Source organism: Sminthopsis crassicaudata, chromosome 2, assembly GCF_048593235.1.
Source record: "Sminthopsis crassicaudata isolate SCR6 chromosome 2, ASM4859323v1, whole genome shotgun sequence".
NCBI classification, from domain to species: Eukaryota; Metazoa; Chordata; class Mammalia; order Dasyuromorphia; family Dasyuridae; genus Sminthopsis; species Sminthopsis crassicaudata.
In genome coordinates this window covers 26,099,439-26,109,188 of record NC_133618.1, presented here as the reverse complement: position 1 = coordinate 26,109,188, position 9,750 = coordinate 26,099,439, and the positions used below count along the sequence as shown (strand labels likewise).

At 38.2% G+C, this 9,750-nt stretch overlaps 1 protein-coding gene across 1 annotated transcript in view; it reads left to right on the top strand.

Moving 5' to 3' along the window:
• Nucleotides 1-8,910, top strand: part of LOC141552603 (major histocompatibility complex class I-related gene protein-like) — a 9,175-nt gene extending 265 nt beyond the window's left edge. The window contains exons 2-7 of the mRNA XM_074284687.1: nucleotides 324-584; nucleotides 1,840-2,106; nucleotides 3,636-3,914; nucleotides 4,113-4,229; nucleotides 7,379-7,411; nucleotides 7,778-8,910. Of these exons, the coding sequence (XP_074140788.1) occupies nucleotides 324-584; nucleotides 1,840-2,106; nucleotides 3,636-3,914; nucleotides 4,113-4,229; nucleotides 7,379-7,411; nucleotides 7,778-7,806 (986 nt within the window). The 3' untranslated portion in view covers nucleotides 7,807-8,910. The remainder of the gene's footprint in view (nucleotides 1-323; nucleotides 585-1,839; nucleotides 2,107-3,635; nucleotides 3,915-4,112; nucleotides 4,230-7,378; nucleotides 7,412-7,777) is intronic.
• The last annotated feature ends 840 nt before the right edge of the window (nucleotides 8,911-9,750 follow it).

The window sequence follows — 9,750 nt, the reverse complement described above, 5'->3', positions numbered from 1 at the left end:
GCTTCTTTCTTCTATGTATATGTTCACATGCTCTTGTGCACAACTTAATTTACAAATAAGAAAACTGAGGCACAAAGAGATTAAGTGATTTGTCCAAGCTGACGAGATGATATATCTGATGTAGGGGATTAGAACTGACTCTAAATCCAGCATTCTATCCACTGTGGCTACTCTTTTCACTAGGTGGCCTAGGGAAACCTAGTTGCCCCCCAAGTAACAGGAGGACAAAGGGATGAGTGAGAGAGAGCACATAAGTTCTAGACCCTTCCCCCACACTCAAGAGCTGATCTCCTCTTCTCTTCTCATCTCTTCCTATCCTGTAGCTTACCACAAGCATGTGATCCAGTTAATAACAGTGGGCACAGAAAGTTCCCTCTTGGACTTCTTTATTGTGGACTTTCTGGATGATGTTCAAGTGTTATCTTTTGATAAACATATTCAACAGCTCAAGGCCAAGGAGGACTGGGTGATCCAGGCCCTGGGGGCCAAGTTCATAGCAAAAACCCAGCAGAAATTGCTGGATCATGAGAACCGCTTCCTCTGGTTCCTGAAGAAGTTGATGTTGAATGATACCAAGCATGATGGTAAGTCATCCCCTCTTTCTTTCTCCCATGTGCCCTTCCCTTCTTCTTTTCTTTCTCCATCCAGTAAGCCTAATGACTCCCTTTCTAGGCAGTTATGTTATTGAGCTGAATATTCAGGAACTCAGGGCACTCTAGGGAGAAGAGAAGGACTTGGTTCTCATTGAATCATAATCCCACAATTTCTAGGGCATTGTCTCCTTCTCTTGGACTTGATTAATCAATCAATAAACACTAATTAAGGGCCCACTATGTACCAGGTACTAGAGAGGGGACCTTTGTCTTCATCTCAAAGTTTACCATTTTCCTCTGCCTCTATATTATTCCTATTAATGAACTTCACTTTGAAGCAATTAATCCCCTGCTCTTCCACGATTTCTGTGTTCAGAGATCTGCTGTTCAAATGAACCAACTAACCATTATCTGTCCTCTTTTTCCATTGCCACTGTATTTCAATGCCTAATTACAGCAGTTCCTTCCATCTGCTCCTTCTCTAGCCTGTTTCCACCTACTCTAAATCAGGGTTTCTTAAACTTTTCCCACTTGTGACTCCTCTTTGCCCAAGAAATTTTTATATGACCCCAGATATAAAGGTATATAAAATAAAAGTTTGCTGATAATAAATCATATAATCTCGACCCCCACATTCAGTTATGAGACCCCATATGGAGTCATGAGCCACAGTTTAAGAAGCTTTGCTCTAAATGACCAATTTCTTTTTCAAGGGGTTACTCACAAGAAAAAAGGATATATATAAATTCATAAGTAGTCCACCAAAATAAGGAGACTAGAAGTTCATATAATAAGAAACTGTTCAGATCAACCTTATAAGTGCTAAGTGATTCTTCTTCAACTACAATGCCCTTGATCACAATTATTCATAGTAGGTAATATCTATCTCCCTTAGGAGCTCAAGAAATTTATATAAACAAGTCATTGCTAGGGACTTCAAAAATAACTCTTACAATATTGGACACCTCAGGGTTCCCTGCCTTTCTGTGATATCAGGATAATAGATCATGTTTCTATCTTTGTTTTAATATATAATTTCCTTTACAACAATTCAGTAGGTAAAAAGGAAGTGACTGTTATCCCTATTTGATGAATAAGAATACTGAGGAACAGAGGTAAAGACATTTTCCCAAGATTATACAGATAGTAAATATTAGAGCTAAAACTCGTGTGTAAGTTCTACTGACTCTAGGCTCAGTATTCATATCATTACATTATCTTTCAACCTTCTCCCTCCCCCCACCAGTTAACCACACAGTGCAGATTTCTGTACTCTGTGAGATTGAGAGAAACAGCCATATAGGAAATGAAATCCAGATTGCTGTGGATGGCCGTGAATTTAGCATCTTGGATGATGAGATGGGTATGTGGATTACCTTGATGCCTGAGGCTGAGCCCTTTTTACCACTTCTGACAAGTACTCTCTGGACCACTCAGAGGGAACGCTACATGCAAGAATATTGTATTGACACCATGAAAAAAATCCTGCAGCACTCAGTTATAAAGAAAAATGGTGAGTAAGTGGTCTTCCAACCCACTTATTATCAAGACACTTTCCCCCCTTCTCAATAGTGACTGACACTCTGGTTGTGTGTGAGAAGTCATAGAACTGGATGCTGGCTTCAGCTCCGATCACTATGGGGAAAAAATCAGTACCAGAGAAAGGAAGATTATTGTTCTGTGGGATTAGGGTCATTCTCTTATGTGTCACTAGCATGTGGAGGTAACCCTGAGGTTTCTAAGTCTATGCTTACTAAGCACAAGCTCTGGTTGGACTCATCAAGTTAGGGAAACTAAGAACCCAAAACATGGTGACTCCATGTCTCTGTCTTTTACAGTCTCAATAACTAGTCAGTTCAAAGTAGAGATGTTCCTCGTCAAAAAAGGAGGGGAGCAACCTGTTATGATGATATTATCTTGCAACAATAACTCAAAAAAACCATCTTCTAGAGTTGAGAAATTACTTTTTAACCATGTCTTTCTCATTTTCTCTAGTGAATTTGATTATGCAAGGTCATTTATTGACCTTGTATTATTATTATTATTATTATTATTAATAAGGCAATTGGGGACTTGCCCAGAGTCACACAGCTAGAAAGGTTAAGTGTCTGAGACCAAATTTGAACTCAGGTCCTCCTGAGTGCTTTATCCACTGTGCCATCTAGCTGCCCCAACCTTATTTAATCCATATTATATTATTTAATCCATATTGAATTTTGCCTCATAATATTTAGGCCAATGTTTTGGACTGTCCAGATATTTTTAAATCTTGACTTTGTCATTCCACATGTTTATTCCCCCACTCCTAGCTTTGTGTTATATTAAAATAAAATGATCATGGAATCTATGCTTTTTGATCACCAATGAAAATATTAAACAGAGGGTCCAGTATAGATCCCTGTTATCACTATACTGGAGGCCTCTGGTCAAGTTGACATTAAATCACTCATACAAGAAACTTACATGTTGCTTTCCCTATTCAAATATAAATTCATTTAGTTCAGGTAATATCTTTTTGCCTCTCCTTATATCCCCAGTGCTTAACACACTTTACAATACACAGTTTAATAAATATTTGTTGAATTGACTTGGGTCTGATCATTCAAGCCACTCCTAATCTATTTACTTGGGTGGTCATCCTGCCCACCTTCTTCAGCTTCTCCCCAGGTATAGCTTGCTACTTTCTTAAGTGTTTTAATCTGGGTAAATTTTATTCAAACAATCCGCAATGCTGCCAAAAAAGAAAAAAAAATGGAGATAAACAAGGTTAAATGACCTGCCCAGATTCCCACAGCTAAGAAGTGTCTGAGGCCATAAATTAAAAACCATTTGTTGAAAAAACTGGGTGCAGAGGACACTGGAAAAGCATAAAATAAATACTGATATAATGAAACACATAGTGCCTTGCCCTTCAAGATCTCATGACTGCTAAGTTCTGGGGGCTTGAGTAATAAGAGAAATGAAGAAAGGGAGTGACAAAGGGAAGAGAAAATGCTGCTGAGATTTGCACAAGATAACTTCTCTCCTGTTTTCTACCTTTAGTGCCCCCTGAGGTAACTGTATCCCAGTATGAAACTGTGGATGAAATTACCATCCTGTCCTGCTCTGCTTCTGGCTTTTACCCTCGCTCTATACTGTTGCACTGGCAGAACGGGAAGAACATAAGTATGGCTGGAAAGCAGAGCTCCAGTGGTGTCTTGCCAAATGCTGATTCCACCTTCTACCAACGAATCACCATTGAACACTTACCAGAAGATATGGGGACTGATTATGGCTGTGTAGTGGACCATATTGAATTGGGGCCACCAAAAATATATCCCAGTGAGTGATTAGCCTGAGTTGGTTGGGTTAAGCCCCAGGAGTATTGGCCATAAAATGATATTGATCCCTCCCTCTTCTTCTAACTTCTCCAGAATATACCAATGGGGAGGCTTCCCAATGGGTGTACTTCCCATAGTCAATTGGGAGATTTTTATTCACATTATCTGTCTTCCTTTTATACTCCTCTTGATGCTGCAGTCCAAGTGAAGTATCCTAAAAAGAGGTCTTGGACTGTGACCATGTCCATCCTGGGTGTTGTGATTCTGGTCTTGAGCTGTACTGCATCCTTCATCTTATGGAAGAAAATGAAAACAGGTGTGTACATGGAAGTAAGTCAGAAAGAGATGGGATACACAAATGTGTCATCAACCTTGTGAGAGTATAGAAAATAAAAAGAGATTTGATTTTTATTTCCCCCTTATTCTTTAGATCTAAGAGATCTGGAGACTTCTCTCAAACCTTTTTGAGATTTATGTCTGGGTTCTTTCTTTTTGATCATGATTTCCTTTATTTTTTTCTCAATAGTATTTTATTTCTCCGAATACACATAAAGAGAGTTTTAAACATTCATTTTTGTAAGATTTTGTGTTCCAAGTTTTTTTCTTTCTTCCTTCTTTACTTTCTCCTCCCCAAGTATAGCAAGTATATGTTTTATACATGTTTAATCTCTTGAAACACATTTCCATATTTCTTATATTGAGCAAGAAAAATTAGAATAAAAGAGGAAAAAACCATGAGAAAAAAAAGCAGGAAAAAATGAAAATACTCTGCTTCAATCCACATTCAGTCTCTATAGAGATCCACAGATAGTGGGGGAACTCTGGGTAAGATATAAGACCCTTTAGCCCAGAGGAAGCCTGCTGGCAATATCTGGTTTGGTTCCTCATTTCCCTTTGCTGCCTACTTCCCTTCCTGAGAAGTCAGGAAAAGGTGAGAACACCAAAGGGAGGTGATTACGCCCTCCTGACTTCTCAGGAAGGGAAGTAAGCACTAACGGGAAATGAAGAACCAAACCAGATATTGTCAGCAGGTTTCCTCTGGGCTAAAGAGTCTTAGTGGCCCTCTACAAGTCTCCATAGTCATCTCTCTGGACACAGATGGCATTTTCCATTCCAAATCTAGTGGAATTGTCTTGTCTAATCATGTTGCTGAGGAGAGCTAAATCTATCATAGTTGATCCTCATTGTCTTGTTACTGTGTGCAATGTTTTCCTACCTTTTTCTCACTTCACTCAGCATCAGTTCATGTCTTTTCAGGCTTTCCTAAAAGAGCCTGCTCCATATTTCTTATCAAACAATGATGTGCCATTACATTCACATGTCAGAACTTATTCAGCTAATCCCCAATTGATGGCCATCCACTCAATTTCCAATTCCTTGTTTAGTCGTGATTTTCAGGTAATCTAATCTTTCTTAAATTCTTTTTCTTCAATCTATTTTGTGATGATATCTTCCATTTTCTTCTATTTTTTCAGACTTTTGATTTTGTTTTAATATTTGTTGTTTTATGCAATTATTAGCTTTTATTTGTTTCATTTTAGTTTTCAAGGCGTTTAATGCTTGGGCAAGTTTTGTACCTCTTGTGCCAAGCTATTAATCCTATTTCAGCTTCTTTAGTCCATAGATCACTTTTCTTTTTTGAAAACCCATTTTAACTCTCTCTTTTACTAAACTTTTGTTTCATCTCTTAGTTTAGTTTAGTTCATCTCTAGTTTAATCTGTACCCAAGCTGTCTCTCTGTCTCCCTCTGATTTTCTGTCTCTCTTTGTCTCTGATTCTGTCTGTCTTTGTGTTTTTGTATCTTGTGTGTGTGTGTGTGTGTGTGTGTGTGTGTGTGTGTGTGTGTGTGTGTGTGTGTGTGTGTGTGTGTGTTTAAGGTTTTGCTTGTAGATGTTTTGTAGTCTCCATCTTCATCTGGGTTTGTATTTTGAGTCTTTGTATCACCATAGTTGTTCTTATGGTAGGATTTTATGGAGTAGTTTGCTCATTCTTTAAACCTACTTCCTAAATTTAACCTTTATGTTGCTTTATGACATTGCACACATCCAGAGGGACTGTCTGGTCTGTTACTGCTATTTTCTTGGGTGTAGAGTGTTCATTTCCTCCAGGACATTTCAGATCATGGGATTGTAAGTTTTCAGTGCCATGGAATCTAATCCAGGGAAAAATCTCAATTCTGCCTTCCTAGTTTGAACTCTACAAGTTATAGACCTGAATTTGGGTCTGAGCAGCAGACTTGCAGATGTGCCCAGTTGGAGTTTTAGTAGATTCCGGCTGGAATTAGTTGCTATCAGCAACATGGAAAGCTCTTCTGGTTTTAATTGACAAAATTGTAGGTTTCCCTTTGGGCTGAGATTCCTGACCTGTAATTCCCAGCAGGCTTCAGTCTGGGTTGAAAACTAAAACTGAGATCACATTGTTTCTGGTGTATAAGCCACACAGCTGCTGCTTGCTTCTGAGTTTGTTCCTTGAATGGTCAAAAAGAGAATTGTCAACAGAACCCCATAATCCTAGACTTCAGAGGGATCACCATGGTCTTCTTGTCCAAATTGCATCTGACTGCATAAAAATTCTCAAAAAACTCTCATGCCTAACGTTAGTTCAAAAGGGATGGGACCTCATCACCTCCTGTATTATCCCACTCTGATTTGGAAATAATCTGTTAAAAATGTTTCTCTCACACAACCAAAATTCCTCTCACTATCTACTCCCCTCCATGAGGAACAAATTTAATTCCTCTTCAATGTGACCACTGTATCTACCAGAGCTACTCCCAGTCTTCTTTTTCCCAGACCAAACCTCCCCATTTCCCTCTTGACTACAATATAGCATTTCTAATAGGGATTGACCAAGGCAGAGGATAGGGGGACTATCACTTCCCCTCTGGACTTTTTTTCTTATTACAGCCTAAAACTGTGTTTAGTTTTTAATTGCCATGTCATCACATTGATTCAAACTGAGTTTGCAATCTAGAAGAAAATCCCCCAGATCTTTTCCCCAACAAATTGGTAGTTATATATCCCCTATCCTGCTTTGCAGTTGATTTTATATATTTCATCATCTTAGTTCTGGTCCATATTTGGGCCTGGACCCTGAATGGTCAACCAGCATTGTGGTTCTCCCATTCAGTTTTGTGGCTATTGATGCTAGTTATACTCTCATTCAATTTTACTCACTCATTTCAATATTAATAAATACTAAAGATGACTGGCTAAAGGAAAGGCCATATAGATTTTCCTTGGGGAGAGAGAAGTGAATGAGGCGCCATGCTTAGGGAATTATTAATTTGATTGGGAAATAGACTTTGTGAACTAGCAGCTCCTAGAGATGCATAGTCCTTGTCTCTGGGGAGCATATAGGCTAAGATCAAGTGTGTTTTTGCCTTGAGAAAAGGGGGTAGACGCACCACATGTCCAGATCCACTCTCACTTGTACATTTTTTGTTGTTTCCAATTTTTTTCATAGGTTATAGAATCCATGAATGTGTTACATTGGAAGGTAAGCAGCTGGAGAATGGAGTAGGAGGAGAATGCAGTATTACCAAGAACCATAAAACATGTCTATACTAAAAAATCTTGTTATTCTTGGGGCAGGTCAAGGAGGAATACTATAAAATGGGGAAAAAAGCAGTTTGGAGGGGTGTGTGTGTGTGTGTGTGTGTGTGTGTGTGTGTGTGTGTGTAAATTTTAAATCCCTCATCCCCTTGTCCTTATACACTCAGAATGTCCTTATATACCCCAAAAAGAAGTGGACAAATGAACATAGAGGAAACTCGCCCTGTTAACTATTTCCCAAGAGCCAGGCTGTGAGGAAAACTATTTGCATGCATGTAGCAAAATAGAAAAAAATCAATTTCCCCCCCAGATATTCAACTGAACCCTGAAGATTACTAGAACATTCTGTGGTGCTAACTTCAGAGAACTAGCTGCATGCACTATTGGCTCATTCCTGCTGAATATGAATGAAGATGCCCTGTTCAGATAAGAAGAACTGCCTCATTACCAGCCAGATCATTTGCTATGCTCTTTTTCACACCCTCTCTCCTCCCTCCCAATTCTGATTATTAGCTCCTGCTATTTCCCTGGCCTTGGTTCTTCTAAGTCACAGAGGCATTGCCCTATAGTAAAAAGCTCTGAACTTGGAGTCAGGACACCTGGGTTTAATATGACTTCTGACTCTATCAGTGGGTGTGGGCAAGTCACAACTCCCTTGAGAATCACACAGCTCTCCTAGAGCTGGAAAATGTGAGTGCAAATCCAGTATTAGTCAGTTGCTAACTGCAAATCACTTAACCTCTATTTGCCTCGGTTTTTTCATCTGTAAAACAGGGATAATAGCACCTGCTTCCCAGGATAGTTGTGAGGCTCAAATGTAAAGCTCATAAAGAGGGTAGTTCATTTGCTCAGTATTACATGACAAGTAAATGTCAGAGGTGAAATGTGAAAGCAGGTGTCCTGCCTTTGAGGCTAACTTTCTATTTCTCATGCCATGATGCCTCTCATGCATTTGAATATATGTATATATTAAGGCAGTAATAATTATGGATAATATTTACATAGTCCTTTAAAAGTTGGCAAAGTAGTTTACAAATTTTCAATGGATTTCCACAACAATCCTGTGAAGTAGGAGTTTTAATTATCCCCATTTTACATGTAAAGAAACTGAGGCTGAGAGACAATAAATAACTTGCCTAGAATCACATGTCTAGTAAGCATTTGAGGTAGAATGTGAAAGAAAATTTTTCTTACTCCAAATTCAGCATTCTAGAATTCTATTTTAAGAGGAAAATTATGAGGCACATAAAAGGTGAAGATTCTTAGGTAAGGTAAGATCATGTAGGTAGTTATGGGGTAGAGGCAGATCTCTTCTATCTAGGAGTCTATTGATTTTCCCACTACACCCTGACATCTCCCCTCCCTGATCAATGACAGTTCTTTCAGTCTTTTTGGCATCCCAAGAGGCTATAAATTGGAAAGAACATCAGATTGGTAGACAAAACCAAGATGAATATTGTATGCTTCCTCTGCCCTTGTTTTCTTTCTTAAGATAATAAAAACAGCAAAAATCACTCTCAAGCCCTCCAACTTATTTGACAACCTCTATTACCACTAATGACATTATGGTTTTTCAGTGATGCTTGTATAATCCTACCCCTCTCTGTTACAACGTTAAACTTTGTTTTCTAAATTGTTTTCCTTTTGGTTCCCTTCTATTTATCTTTTTATATTTTTCTTTAGTTTTTTATTTATATTTTAAATTTCTGCTGGGTTCCAGGCATTTCATCAGTAATTCTTAGCAGTCTTCTATTTTTATTAAGGCCCAGTTCCCCTTTTAAGATTATGTTCAGTTTCACTGGGGAAATTCTTCATGTTATGTCTATATCTTTTGCCTTTTAGAATATTTTGTTTATGCTCTTTCCTCCTTCACAGTTTTAGCTGTTAATTCTTGTGTGGTTCTGGCTGTGGTTTCTTGTGTGATCCTGGCTGTGGTTTATTTTTACTCTTTCTTTCCTGATGCCTGTACTAATTTTTTTCTCTTTAAAATATTTGAAAGCCATTCTTAAGAGTTTGTTTTGAGGTTTCTAATAGGAGGTCATTGGTGTATACTTTTTAAAATAATTACAATATTTATTCACAAGAAAGTATCAGCAATAATCATGTTTTATTCACACAATAATTATAAATTTTATTCCCAGAGCAGCAATATTTGAAATATTATATTTCACTCATAAACTTTGGTCACATTCTTTTACCAATATATGTGGTGTCTATGGGAAACAGGGGACATATATTTATAAAATCTTAGTAGGGAGACACATGAATAGGGAAATCCCTCTG